This window comes from Macaca fascicularis, chromosome 7 (genome assembly GCF_037993035.2).
Source record: "Macaca fascicularis isolate 582-1 chromosome 7, T2T-MFA8v1.1".
Classification (NCBI taxonomy): domain Eukaryota; kingdom Metazoa; phylum Chordata; class Mammalia; order Primates; family Cercopithecidae; genus Macaca; species Macaca fascicularis.
The window spans coordinates 19,915,152-19,928,060 of NC_088381.1; the positions used below are offsets into that span (position 1 = coordinate 19,915,152).

The 12,909-nt window shown below is 42.0% G+C and overlaps 2 protein-coding genes across 20 annotated transcripts in view; one reads left to right on the forward strand and one right to left on the reverse strand.

The window, feature by feature from the left end:
- Positions 1-982: 982 nt before the first annotated feature.
- On the reverse strand, positions 983-3,757 carry LCMT2 (leucine carboxyl methyltransferase 2). Its single transcript, XM_005559357.4, has one exon. The coding sequence runs from the start codon at positions 3,652-3,654 to the stop codon at positions 1,537-1,539; it is 2,118 nt and encodes a 705-aa protein (XP_005559414.2). The 5' UTR covers positions 3,655-3,757; the 3' UTR covers positions 983-1,536.
- Positions 3,758-3,840: 83 nt separating this feature from the next.
- Positions 3,841-12,909, forward strand: part of MAPDA (N6-Methyl-AMP deaminase) — a 34,232-nt gene continuing 25,163 nt past the window's right edge. For 7 of the 19 annotated variants that reach the window (XM_073995719.1, XM_073995708.1, XM_073995710.1 and 4 more), the window contains exons 1-4: positions 3,841-4,003; positions 8,058-8,283; positions 8,812-8,942; positions 9,731-9,791. Coding sequence is in view for 16 of the 19 variants with exons in the window: in XM_073995708.1 (XP_073851809.1) it covers positions 8,221-8,283; positions 8,812-8,942; positions 9,731-9,791 (255 nt within the window). In the remaining 3 variants the exon portion in view is untranslated. Of the gene's footprint in view, positions 4,004-5,030; positions 5,132-6,409; positions 6,539-8,057; positions 8,659-8,811; positions 8,943-9,730; positions 9,792-12,909 lie in introns of all 19 variants that reach the window. The other 12 variants (XM_005559350.5, XM_073995711.1, XM_005559346.5 and 9 more) reach the window with 6 other exon arrangements.

Here is a 12,909-nt window from a genome sequence, read left to right on the forward strand (position 1 = left end):
TCTCCATACACTTAGGTTTGTGTTTGCTCCTTGGTTTTTATATTAATCACCTTTCACATCCATTTACATGCAAAGCTAATACAAATAAAGGATGCAATTTGTTATCAATGATGGTTCATAATAATCATTTAGGCACTTGTAGAATGAAAACTACTAAGGTTTCTAGGACTAAGAGAAGAAATACTAAAGTGATACACTTAGTACCACCAAAGCCACTACATTTTTTGAGGTGTAAATTTCACAAGGTCTGCATAATTTAGATGACAAATTAAGGCTCAAATTTTAAGGACGAATAGCTATTTCATTGATCTCACATGGCTCACTAGGCAACAGATTCCCATTTAAAAGGGGTAATTGAGTTTAATGGGATGCTAACTATAAGGGGCTGAGTAGGATTAAGGGAAACCAAGTCAAGATATCCAGTCAGCAGTGTCCAGTAGAAATTTCTGTAACGATGAATTGTATGAATCTACATTGTCTAATACAGTAGCCAAAGCCACACGTAGTTATTAAGCACTTAAAATGTGGCTAATGTGACTAGGCCACTGAATTTATTAATTTGTTTAAATAGTCACATGTTGCTAATAGCTACATTGGACAGTACAGTTCAGGTCTAGCAAAGAGCCATCACAACTCCTAGGCCTGAAGAGGTGAAGTAAACGAACATTTACTGAAACCTGGGGTGATGCAGAATTAGAACTCTATCTTACAGGAAAGGATTACATGACAGAAGCCGTAGCCTTTGACAGAAGAATGCTGCCACTGCCAACTTGCAAACCAGCAGGGGAGGAATTGTGAATAAATACCAACCCACTCTTCTTCTTGCCCCCGTTCCCCTCTGGTGCCTCTGACTGGTGGAATTCAATCAAAAAGTAAAGAGAGCTCCTTGATATAGTCCATAAAGGTCAGCCTCTTGGAGCACAGAACAGTGAAAGGTGGAGAGTATACCTGGAACAAAACATTATGGCCCGTGCAAAATGAATTGAGGCATCAAACATTTGCTTTATTGGCACTTATAAATCTAAATAAATATGGAACCAATAGCAAAACATTTAAAAAGTATGTTGTTAAAGAAAGTCCTACAAGTGTTTCCTGTTGTTAAAACTATTCAAGTTTTCTGTTGCAATAAACAGGACAATGTTTTAATCAAACTGTGACTGTGTTCATTTCAGGTTTCCTACATGAAGAATTAGGTCAATACTATGCTCCTTTAACTATATTCAACCAAGGATCTGAATGAAACTTTTCCTAAGGTACCATCTCAAATCACAAGGCCTGGGATTGGGACTTTTTTTTATTTTACTAAAGACCACTGTAACTCAATAAATAAACTTATATTAGAAAATTAGAGGAAGACCAATACTACTCTCGGACTGCATGGCCACTGTCTTCAGCTGTTTTCTGTAATGACTGTTTGTAGGTATTTTACCAACCTTTTTCACTTTTAGCACTGAATAGTGCTAAGGGGAAAAAAAGATGGGGAAGGGAGGAGTGGCAATATCTGTAGCTACAGGGTCCTATAGCTACAGGGTTGTCCTATTTGTGGAAAACTTTATTGTCTACTTTCGTGGGTCCTGAATATGAGTCCAGTCCTTCCTGCCCAGCACTTAAGGAAGAAAGGTCTAATGTGACTGTATGGGGGTTGAAGTAGGTACCAAAGGAAAAGCAGTTCCCCCCACCTCCAAGGAGCAGAAGCTGTTGCTCTTCAGGAAGGAGGATACTCGTATGGTTGTGTAACATTAATGGCCATGGCACATAGGTTGTGTCAATCTCATACTCAGAGCTCAATCCTGTAGTCAAATTGATAACAGTCACTCCAGGAAATGAGGAGGAATGAATCCAGACCCCTCCAACCAGTAACAGCTTTCCATTGAGCACATGAGCTGTGTGGGAGTACCTTGGGGTAATGGGAGGCTGGATATCTATTGACTCCCAGAGGAATCCCCAAGAGGTTGGTCTCAGAAAGAGCACAGAGTTCAATGGCTCCTCAGAAGCCCCGAGACCTCCAGCAATAAGGGCTCCCCCTTGCCAAGTGCAGGCACTGTGAGAATGCCGGGCTTCAGGCACTTCTCCCTCCACTGGGATCCTGACCCAAGCCATTGTCTCTACATGTAGGAAATGCCAGTCACTTAGTACAGGTTCCACCACACTTCGACCCCCATACACAAACAAATATTCCTGATTCTGATAGGACACTTCTGTTGTTGAATGCCGCCAACAAGACAAAGTGGAATCGTTCTTTGGGCCGGCCTTTGTTATTGTCACTTTCAGGTCCTGAGTGTTATTATCCTCACTATTACAAAAATGAAGCTGGAGAACCCCTAAGGCTGGACTTACTGGGGACAGTCTCCCTCCCAGAACCAGAACCCGACTCTCTGAGAGTCTTGTCATGGTGTGATAAAGGCGTCCATCCCACTGAACTCCAGTCCCACAATCGCCTATTTGGCTGCCTTTCCATTCCGAGTCACCATCTCTTGAGAGCAAGTGAAACTGGCTCACTCGGCAGTGCCGCCCCTCCTGCTCTCCAAATCCTCCTGCACTGAGAATTACGTCCGGGCTCAAGAGGACAGAGGCGTGGCCGTATCTCTTCAGATTTGGGACCTGGCCCTCGCTACTGACTACACTGGCAGGGAATACCCCCGAAGGCGAAGCAGGATTTAGGCGAGGAAATGCCTCTGAAGATGGAAACACTAGGGTGTGGGAGAGGATGTCTCCCCTAGAAGCTGCCAGAATGAAATAATGGGCGCACTTCAGATGCCACTCCTCAAATTCGTCAAAGGGTTCAATATTTTCCACCCGCCGGCGCTCTTCTGCGGGGAGAAAGCAGCGATAGAATTCATTCATGTCCACGGCACCACAGGCAGTCCAGCCAGCTTGAAGGAAGCGGCGCCGCTGCGCCTCCACGTCAGGAAAGCGCTCCAGGCCATGCAGGGGGGAGTTTAGCTGCCGAAAATGTTGCAGCATGAACTGGCCAAAGGCGTCTTGAGGCCTCATCTGCTCATAGACCACGAAAAGGGCATTAGGAAAACGCTGCGCTGCCCAGGCGATGAGGGCCGCGGCACTCTCCGTCTCGAGGTAGGTCAGCACCGCCTCGGCCAGGAGCAGAGTGGGTGAGGCTGCGTCGAGCCCCGCGGCGCCCAGGGCCTCGTCCACTCGCTGGAGCTGCCGCAGGTCCAGGCCCAGGATGCAGTAGTCTGCGCTCTCAAAGCACAGCGCTGACGCGGGCTCCCCACGCTGGAAAGGCCCGGTTAACGCGCACAGCTCTGGCGTCTCTCCAATCCTCTCTGCTTTGCGCCGCGCCACATTCGGAAAATCCACCTCCCAGACTGCAGCCCGGGCCAGGCGGCCCGCAGTTTTCAAGCGAAAATAGAGTGAGTCGAAGCCGGCGCCTAGAGACAAGATCTGCGCGCGACGCGCGGCGTGGAGCGCGCCAGTCTGCTCCAAGAAGGCGCGCACGCAGTGCCTCACGGCGCGTGCGCGGATGTAGTAGCCTCGGTGAATGAGCGGTGCGCGGCGCGCCGCGCCCGGAACCAGCAACGCGGCAAAGGGGTCCTGCACGTACCCGCGCGCGGCCAGGGAACGCTTGCTGAGGGCGCTGCTGTCGTTGGTGCTCTGTACCGCGCCTGCCCGACGTTCGCGGTTCCGGGGGCCCATAGCCAGAAAAGATCAGGAATGGCAGTCTGTCACTGTTGTGAGCCTCCCCTTGGTTAGCATAGTACACCCCTCATGCACCTCGGTAGGGAGAAAAATCACCCATGCTCCTGGACTTCCCCTTCCGCCGGCACTTGTGCGTCACTTCCGGGAAGAGTGCATCTCGCCAACCAGAATTGAGGAGGGTGTAGCCAGAGCTAAGTTCGCTTGCGGCTGACCTTTCTTTGATTGTCCTGCGTTCCGTTTGCCTCAGAAATGTGTGTTAGAGAAGGCGGGTTGTCACGTTTCTACAAGCCTTTCAGTCAGAAGGGAAACCTTGCCTAAGTCCTCGTAGTTGAGAAATCTCTAAGAGGTGAGTCTGTGGGGACTGACGACCTGGCTTCCTTGGACCGCTAAGGAAGGATCTGGTAGGAGCTAAGAAGGGTCGGCACCACGGACCTTCTGTGGGCAAGGATTAGTTAGCTTCCTTGGGTGCTAATAGTTGCTGATTTATTTAATGCTCTCACAGTTGCAAAAGAGAACCCATTTAAATCTGAAGTCACTAAGGCCAGGGTGCAAACTGAAGAAACCGACCTTTACAAATAATCTATAGACACTTAAAAAGAAAACGTCTCCCCACAGATATTAGACTGTTGATTCCCCGTCCTGTGTTAGACTGACAGTGAATAAGCCACTCAGCCTCTCTTTCTCATCACACCCCCTTCTACTTGAAGAATTCTGTGGATTTTAAAGTAGTGTTGAATATGTCCCCAGAAAGGGGAGTCACTGAAGAGAGGGGTAATTGTTCCCTGTGATATGTTCTGAGCTTTGTTTATAAGGAGTAAATCCAGATTGGACTTCAAAATAATCATAAAGTTTCTAAATTGGGTGTCTGGGAGTCATCCATAGGAAACCACTTCCAGAGACATTTAGGAAATTTATCATTTGTTCACTGGGATTTGGTGACTGGCTGAAATAGAAAAGGAAATCAGATAACTTTATGGTTAACTACAGATGGTACTGCATAATGGTTAAGAGCATGAGTTTTGGAGTCCAGCAGATTTGGATACTGGAGTCAAGAAAAAGTTTCATATTTTCCAATGTTTTCTTGTGGAATAAAATGAAGTAAGAAAGAAAAGGTTTGGATCAGGATAAAGATTTGGTAATTGAAAAGTGGCATTTAGATTTGGTGTTGAAAGACTCATTAATGACCTTAGGGAGAGCAGTTTCTGTGAGGCAATGAGGGCAGAATCCATGTTTCAGTGACTAGGAGTTAAGTTAAAGGAGGTATCCAGTCTAAATTATTATACTTTCGAGGAGCTTAACTCAGAAGGAAGAAAGGGTCAGGGCAGTGGCTACAGAAGAATGTGGGATAAGAGAGTCTTTTGTTCTGTTTTCAGGTGGAAGCAAGTACTGCACATGCATGTTGGTCCTGTGAGGGACATCAGCCAGTGGAGAGGGAGAGGTTGAAGGAACAGAAAAAGGAGAAGATTACTCACTGGTAGAGTAACTTGGAATAGATAGAAATGGGATCCTGGGCATGTATTAGTTGTGGGGATAGAAGAATGAATCCTTTGTCTGTGACTCCTGACGGGGTAAAAAAAAAAAAAAAAAAAAAAAAAAAAAGATTATGGATAATCATAAGCTCAGGTGTGAGGTAGGGCAGAGAGAAAAAGAAGGAATTTACACCTGATGCCTTCTGTTTTCTCTGTAAAGTTGGTGGCAGAGTTGTCAGTTTAGTGTAAGGTGGTTAGATCGGATGAAACATTTGAGGAGTTTGAGAATTGCTTCTGCAGGGATTAGAAGAAGGGGTCACTTATGCCTGCTGGATTATTGGATCCTCACCCCTAAAATGAGATTAAGTACTGCTTTGTGAGGTATCTCAGGGTTGATTGAGGGGCAAATAGAAAAAAAAAAGTTGAAGGACTTTGAAAAATACATAGCACTATAGAAACAAATTTATTTAATGACAAGTTCCTAAAATTTAGATGTTATGTCAAAAATACTGCTTGTTTTGCAAAGACCAGATCAAAAAAGTAATTCAAGAAGAAACAGAATGGAGCAAAATTTGTGATTTGGATGCCTTATGATTTATGGCTGGTGGGGGAGTGTTTAAATCTCAATTTATTCTTATATAAAATGGGGATAATAATACCTCATGGGTTGTTGTGAGGATTTAAACAAAATAACTAAGATACCACAGTGCCTGGCTCATGGTAAGTGCATAATAAACAGTAACAAATGTTTTTATTATTCTGAGTTCCCTTTTGGGGGAGTAGGTGGGAGCGTGAAAAAAGTTCCCTGGGAGACAGGATACTTGCTTCTGGCCCTGCTCTAATATTGATGAAGCATTACTAATGTGGATCTTATCCCAGTGTTTGTTGCCTTCTGTCCCAGACCAAAACCAGTCCAGAAAGGTTGGATTTGACATGGCATGCTATTGTTGGTAGTAGTGTTTTAGGCAAGGAACAAAAAATTTTTTAAATGTGTGAAGATTATGATTGCTTAGTTGCTTTTTAATTTCCGTCGGTTAACTTTGTAGCCAGTGGGTCAGTAATTTTACTCACAGCTAGTTAAAGGTCAGTCTGGAGGATGGTTTGAATGGGGCCCAAATTAAGGTCAGGATCCTGGAGTAAAACTGAAAATCTGGCCCAGCAGAGTGGCTCACTCCTGTAATCCCAGCTCAGGCTGGTGGATCACTTGAGCCCAGGAGTTTGAGACCAGCCTGGGCAACATGGTGAGACCTCATCTCTACAAAAAATTTTTTATATAAAATTAGCCGGGCATTGTGTACCTGCCTGTGGTCCCTGCTACAGAGGAGGCGGAAGTGGGAGGATCGCATGAGTCTGGAAGCTTGAGACTGCAGCAAGCTGTGATCATGACATTGCACTGCAGCCTGGGCAACAAAGTAAGATCCTGTCTCAAAAAAAAAACTATGTTTTTCTATTTTAATTAGGTCATTTATATTTTTCAGTGGAGATATTAAGTGCCATTGATTAAATAGTCCATCTTTTTCATTTTTTACTATTTATTAAATACTTTCTATGGCATTACTTTGAAATGCCATGTTTATCTCATAGTAAGTAGGCCTTTCTGTGGATTTCTATGGCTATGTTTAGTCCTGTACGGACTACTTTCTTTATTGTACATTTTAATATATTGGTAACTTATTTAACCCCACTCAGTATCAATTTATTGATTTTCAATACAGTAATATTTTGCAAAGTTGTTTCAAGGATTAAGATAATATTATTAAAAGTGCTTGTCACATACCTGGTAGGTTCTGAATACATGGAAACTGTTACTCTTAAATGTCATCATCATTAGTATGCGACAACTCAGAGAGTCAAGGTGGCTACTTTGAAAATCACTGAATTTCGTTTGGAATTTTATCTTCACTTATAAACCACTTTTGGGGGTGAAGGGAAATTATGATTGATTTATCACCTACAGTGTGCTAGGCACTGTGCTAGGTGCTAGAGTGGTAGAATAATTCATAGGACCTGTCCTCAAAGAACTTACAGTCTAGAGAGAGAGAAAGTATATCAGTGATTGAGAGATCAGTGTGATTAAAAGCTGAGTTAAAGGCAGTGACTGGCTCATATAGGAGCATAGATGAGGGGAATTTAAATTACTTACATTAATCATCACTGCCACTTTGCATTTTTAATCCCATTGTTGTAAATAAAGAAACTGAAGCCATGAAGGTAAGTGAGTAAGGCCACATAGCTTCTGACCTATAGAGCTGGCAAAAGGACAAACCTAGGTCCATCTGATGCCAGCACCTCTGTTCTTCCTTTATGTATTTCGAACAATTCAAAATTTAAAATTTTATTTTTGGCCGGGCATGTTGGCTCATGCAGGTAATCCTAGCACTTTGGGAGGCCGAGGCGGGGGATTCACTTGAGGTCAGGAGTTGGAGACCAGCCTGTCTCTACTAAAAATACAAAAATTAGTTAGGTGCGGTGGTGTGCACCTGTAATCCCAGCTACTTGGGAGGCTGAGGCAGGAGAATCGCTTGAACCCAGGAGGCACAGGCTGCAGTGAGCTGAGACCATACCAGTGTACTCCAGCCTGGGTGACAGAGGGAGACTCTGTCTAAAAAAAAAAAAAAAATATATATATATATATATATATATCTCTCTCTCCAAAGTAGGCCTTATAAAATTTCAAATTTTGAAGTCATTGTGTAGAAGGTGCCAATAGTTAAGGAATACACTCTACTAAATGTCAGGTTTTAGTACACCTCTTACAGGCTTGAGGTCTTTTCCTGTTTCTAGTTTATGTTGTTTACTAATTTTTTTCCCACCTTAGACACACTTAAGTTAGTTTTAGAGGGGCTTTTGCCTTTTAAAGAGAAAATTAGCAAAATCCTGTTCCTTTCCTTTTATGTTAACATCTGAAAATATTAACATTTGTTAAAATAGGTGAAGCTGAACCCAGATCTACACATACATCTAATCTTATCAAAATGTGTGAAAGTAAAGCAATCTGAAGGAAATTCAGTACCATGCAGTGTACTGACTGAAATACATCACATTGCTCATACCAAGAATAAGAGTGGAGAACGACCATTTTTTTCCTGCTAAAATGGTGGAGGCAGAAGAGCAACAGCCATGGAAGACGGACTTCTATTCTGAATTGCCAAAAGTGGTGAGAATTCAACTACAGAAATCTTGAGTGGTTGCTAATTGTAATGACTTTTATATTGCTTCTTTTCATCAAAGTAAATTTTGGCTGGGTACAGTGGCTCATGCCTGAAATTCCAGCACTTTGGGAGGCCAAGGCAGGTGGATCACCCGAGATCAGGAGTTTGAGACCAGCCTGGCCAACGTGGCAAAACCCCATCTCTACTAAAAATACAGAAATTCGCTGGGCTTGGTGGCATGCCTGAAGTCCCAGCTACTCAGGAGGCTGAGGCAGGAGAAACGCTTGAACCTGAGAGGCGGAGGTTGCAGTGAGCTGAGATCACACCAATGTACTCCAGCCTGGGTGACAGAGTGAGACTCCATCTCAAAAATAGAAAAAGTAAATTTTGTAGCAAAATTTGTAAACTTTGTTATGTAGCTAAATCTGGTAAGCAATTTGCCTAGTGCAAACTACAAAGATCAAGTATCTGGTATGATGCTATGAATCTATTGGATATTTGGTAAGTTTTACTGGTTGTATCTCTTGTCTTAGGAACTTCATGCCCACTTGAATGGATCCATTAGTTCTCATACCATGAAGAAATTAATAGCCCAGAAGCCAGATCTTAAAATCCACGATCAGATGACTGTGATTGACAAAGGAAAGAAAAGAACTTTAGAAGAGTAAGTGTGGGGAGGTTGTGGACATACTCCTTTTTTTCTCTATCAGTATTTTGAGATTGTAAGTAGTATGTAAGAATTCAGATTTTAGTAGTTAACAGAAATGGGGTTGGCATCTGGCATGGAGCAAATATCTTAACATACAACATTTTTTTTCCAGCTGTTAGACTGTTGACAGTATTTCTAGTGATTTCTGTTTGTGAAGTTATAATGTATTGGAATATGCTTGCCTTTTTTTTTTTTTTTGGAGACAGGATCTCACTTTGTTGCCTAGACTGGAGTGCAGTGGCATAACTGCAGATCACTGCAGCCTCGACCTCTGGGGCTCAAGCAGTCCTCCCACCTTGGCGTCCCAAGTAACTGGGACCACAGGTGCACGCCACCATGACTGGCTAATGTTTTTTGAATTTTTTTAGAGATGGGGGTCTCCCTATGTTGCCCAGGCTGGTCTCAGTCCACTTGCCTTGGCCTCCTAAAGTTCTGGGATTACAGGCATGAGCCATCATACCCAGCCTGGGGTAGTCTTTAGATTTGAAAATATAGGCATATTGAATTTCCCCGTGTCAGGGGTGGGTTGGAGAAGGGGTACTATTATTTCCCACTTAAAAATATCAGTAATGTTTTATTTTCAGTCATTTGATATCTTTCCAGATCAATATAATTTTTGAAAAATCTATTCTGTTGTTTGTAAATATAAATATATATTTACTATTAGCCTAAAATTTAATTCATTCAGTTAGTGAGTTTCTTTGATGATTAGAATATGTTAAAACTTTTCATTCACGTTGCAGATGTTTCCAGATGTTTCAAACTATTCATCAACTTACTAGTAGCCCTGAAGATATTCTAATGGTAAGACATGAACGAATTTTTAGAATGGTTTAAAAATTATGAAGTAATTTCCTTCCATGACTGCACATGACCTTTCATTTGTGCTCTCATTAAGAGTGATGAAAAATGTCTTCTCTATTAAGGCAACTCTTTTCAAAACCGATGTAAGACATTTGCCTAAGAGCTAGCACAGAAAGACTGTGTTTCTTGTAAAAGATATGAGGAAAGAACCAGGAAGAGCATCTTCTATAGGCTAGAGGACAATATGGAAGAGAAAATTTGGTCCTGTTTTTCATATATAACATACATATATGAAATACTAGACCACAGGTGGAGATATCCTTAATAAAGCATTGTCTGTGTTACATAGGAGACTTACTTCATGGGTGGACATTACAGAGAAGGAAGAAGTTCATGAAGAGCTTAGAGATTAAGTGATTAATCCCTAGGGAAATTGTGCCTTCCCTCTGAGGGCACAAAGGATACCACTGTGTTCTCTTATCTGAAGCTCCATTATACTAGAGTCTGACATGGAAGATTGTCTTCTGTATCGTTGATCTGATTAGGATGACATTTTAAAATGTTCTCTTTCTAAATGAAGAGAAGCAAAATTGTGTCAGTGATCCTAACCAGTAGAAAAAAAATGCAAAGAAAGTATAACCTGTGTTTCTGGACTGGTAACTTTTGACTGATCAAGCAAAAATTTTCCTCATTGGTAAAGACTGATCTTCATGATAAGTGGTAAGTAAATTAATCACCTTTTAGTTTCATTCAACAAAAGTTGACTGAGTGTCCACAGTGTTCCAGGCACTGTGGTAAAGTCTTAGAGAGATTGACACAGTTTCTGCCCCTGAGGAATTTATAATTATGTTGGAGAAACAGACAAATAAGCAGATATTGCAACATAGTGTAGTAAGCTCTGTGTTAGAGACACACGTAAGGATTTATAGGGAACCAAAAGGGCATTCTCTAAGCAGCGTCTCAAAAGATACCATTGAACATTGCTAAGAACGTCCACCACAGGGGCTCTGATCTCACTTTGTTGATGAGTGTTGTAGAGCAAAATGATGAAATTTAAATTTTGACAGTTTAATACTCTATGGGTATAATAATGGCATGCTCGTTGCTACATTCATTTCACAATGAAAGTTGAAAATCTTTATTAAATTAGGTGAGAAATAAGATTCTGTGCATTTGACCTAGTGCTATTAGGTGGTTCAGAGGGTGACAGTGGGGTGCCCTATATGATAAATGAAACGTCAATGAGAGTAAACTAAGAGATTGATTGTAAATGTAGAACTGAGTGTGAGGGAGATCACTGAAAACTCCAGTCAAGGTGACCTGGGTATAATCTCAAAGAGAGGATTGGAGTATGGCTGAAAAATGATACTCGTTATTACATGTACCAGACATTATTATTAGCACTACTTTCAGAAGTAGGTATTTTTATTGTTCCCTTTTTGTAGATGAAAAAATAGACTTAAAGAGGTTAAGTGTAACTTGCTTAAGATCACACACACAGAGTAAGTGGCGCACTATCTGGTCGCAGAGCTCGTGCTCTTTCCCATTTAAGCTTATACAGTCTTAGAGAGGTTTGAGTAAGTAGGAACTTAACTAATTGTGATGTACTTTGCCCGGAAAAAGAATTTGAATAGATACTGTCAGTCCAGCGCATAGGAGAGGAAAGCCCAAAGAGGTGTCCTCAGTACCTACTGCGCTACCTGCCACACATCACAGAAAGGGCTAAATCTGGCAAACGCAGATATGGACCCCAGGGAAATGTTCTTGGATGTGGGTTAGGGATGGTTCTGTAGGCTTCACTGTGGCCTAGATAAATCTTCCTCCCTTTGCTCTTGCTCTATACTTGTTAGTTTTTCATTGTTCATTTGGTTTTACAGGTACCTAGCCACTCAGAAAGAGGGAGCCTTGGATAGTAGTCACTTTAAAGGACTACTATTTCAAACCCTCACTTCTACCCTATTCCTCATTGTCAAACAGGTTTCTGCATTAGTCTCATGTGAGCCGGGGTAGGTGAGTGTGGGTCTGTTCTATTCTGGGGCAATGACAAGATCCAGGTTCCTCAACCTATTAATACAAAGGTGAGGCCACAATTTCGTAGTGTCAGTGACAGCAAGAGGGAGTTCCTGGAGTAGCAGTGCCATGGGGCCAGTGCCATGAATGATGGCATGGAGGTTGCAGTATCATGCTCTTTGGTGGAATAGCAGTAGTGTCTTGCTTGGTCCAGGAGTTCTATGGATTTAGAATGCTGATGTATTATCTTTGGCTGTATTCTCAGAATCTGGGTCTTTAGACCTCTTGATGAAACTGAGATACCCATTCCGCTTACATTATAATAAGTTCGTTTTTGTCTTTAGTGGAAAAAGAAAAAAGAAGAGGCCTACAACTTGGATTGCTATCAATTCACCAAGGTAGTGCCATACTGTTAGGCACTGTCTGTACAAACAGCCAGCCCCTCTTGCTTTGCCAGGATGCTGCACTCACATGCCTGTGTGCGTGTAGTCAAAGCAGATTAAGATTAGGATACCAACTGTGAGGACTAATTAGGGCAGTTTGTCACAGCTTCACCAACCTAGCCTTTTTTTCTTGTAGATTTTTTAGGATTGAAGGCGGAAAGGAAAAACATGACTTTAGGAACTTTTGGATTATTGAGATTTGCACTAAATTGGATACAGTTTTACTCATATTTATCACCTACTTTCTTTGCCCTAAGTAATTCTTGAGAAAATTTAACACTTCCAGAATTTATTGAAAAATGTAACTTATTCCTAAATAACTTGAATAAAAACCTTAAGCCATGACTTCAAATAGCACATCAGTAATACCTAATCATTTTAGCTGTTTATTTCCGTATGTGCATTTCCTAGCAGTCTACACATATAGATGGTTCCAGCTGGTTTTAGTTTCATGCCATTTCTCTATTTTATCATTCTGCTATTGTAAATACTAGGAAATAAATGTTTAAAAGGGGGGAAAGAAACAAAAGGTGTAGCTGATGTGCAGATTGGGATTGAACGTGGGAATGAGGGGTGATGGGAGTGATTGTAAATATTGCAGCCCTGCATAGTCTCCATCAGGGATGTGACAAAGTGGATAATCTCTACCACGTGAGAAACTTCCA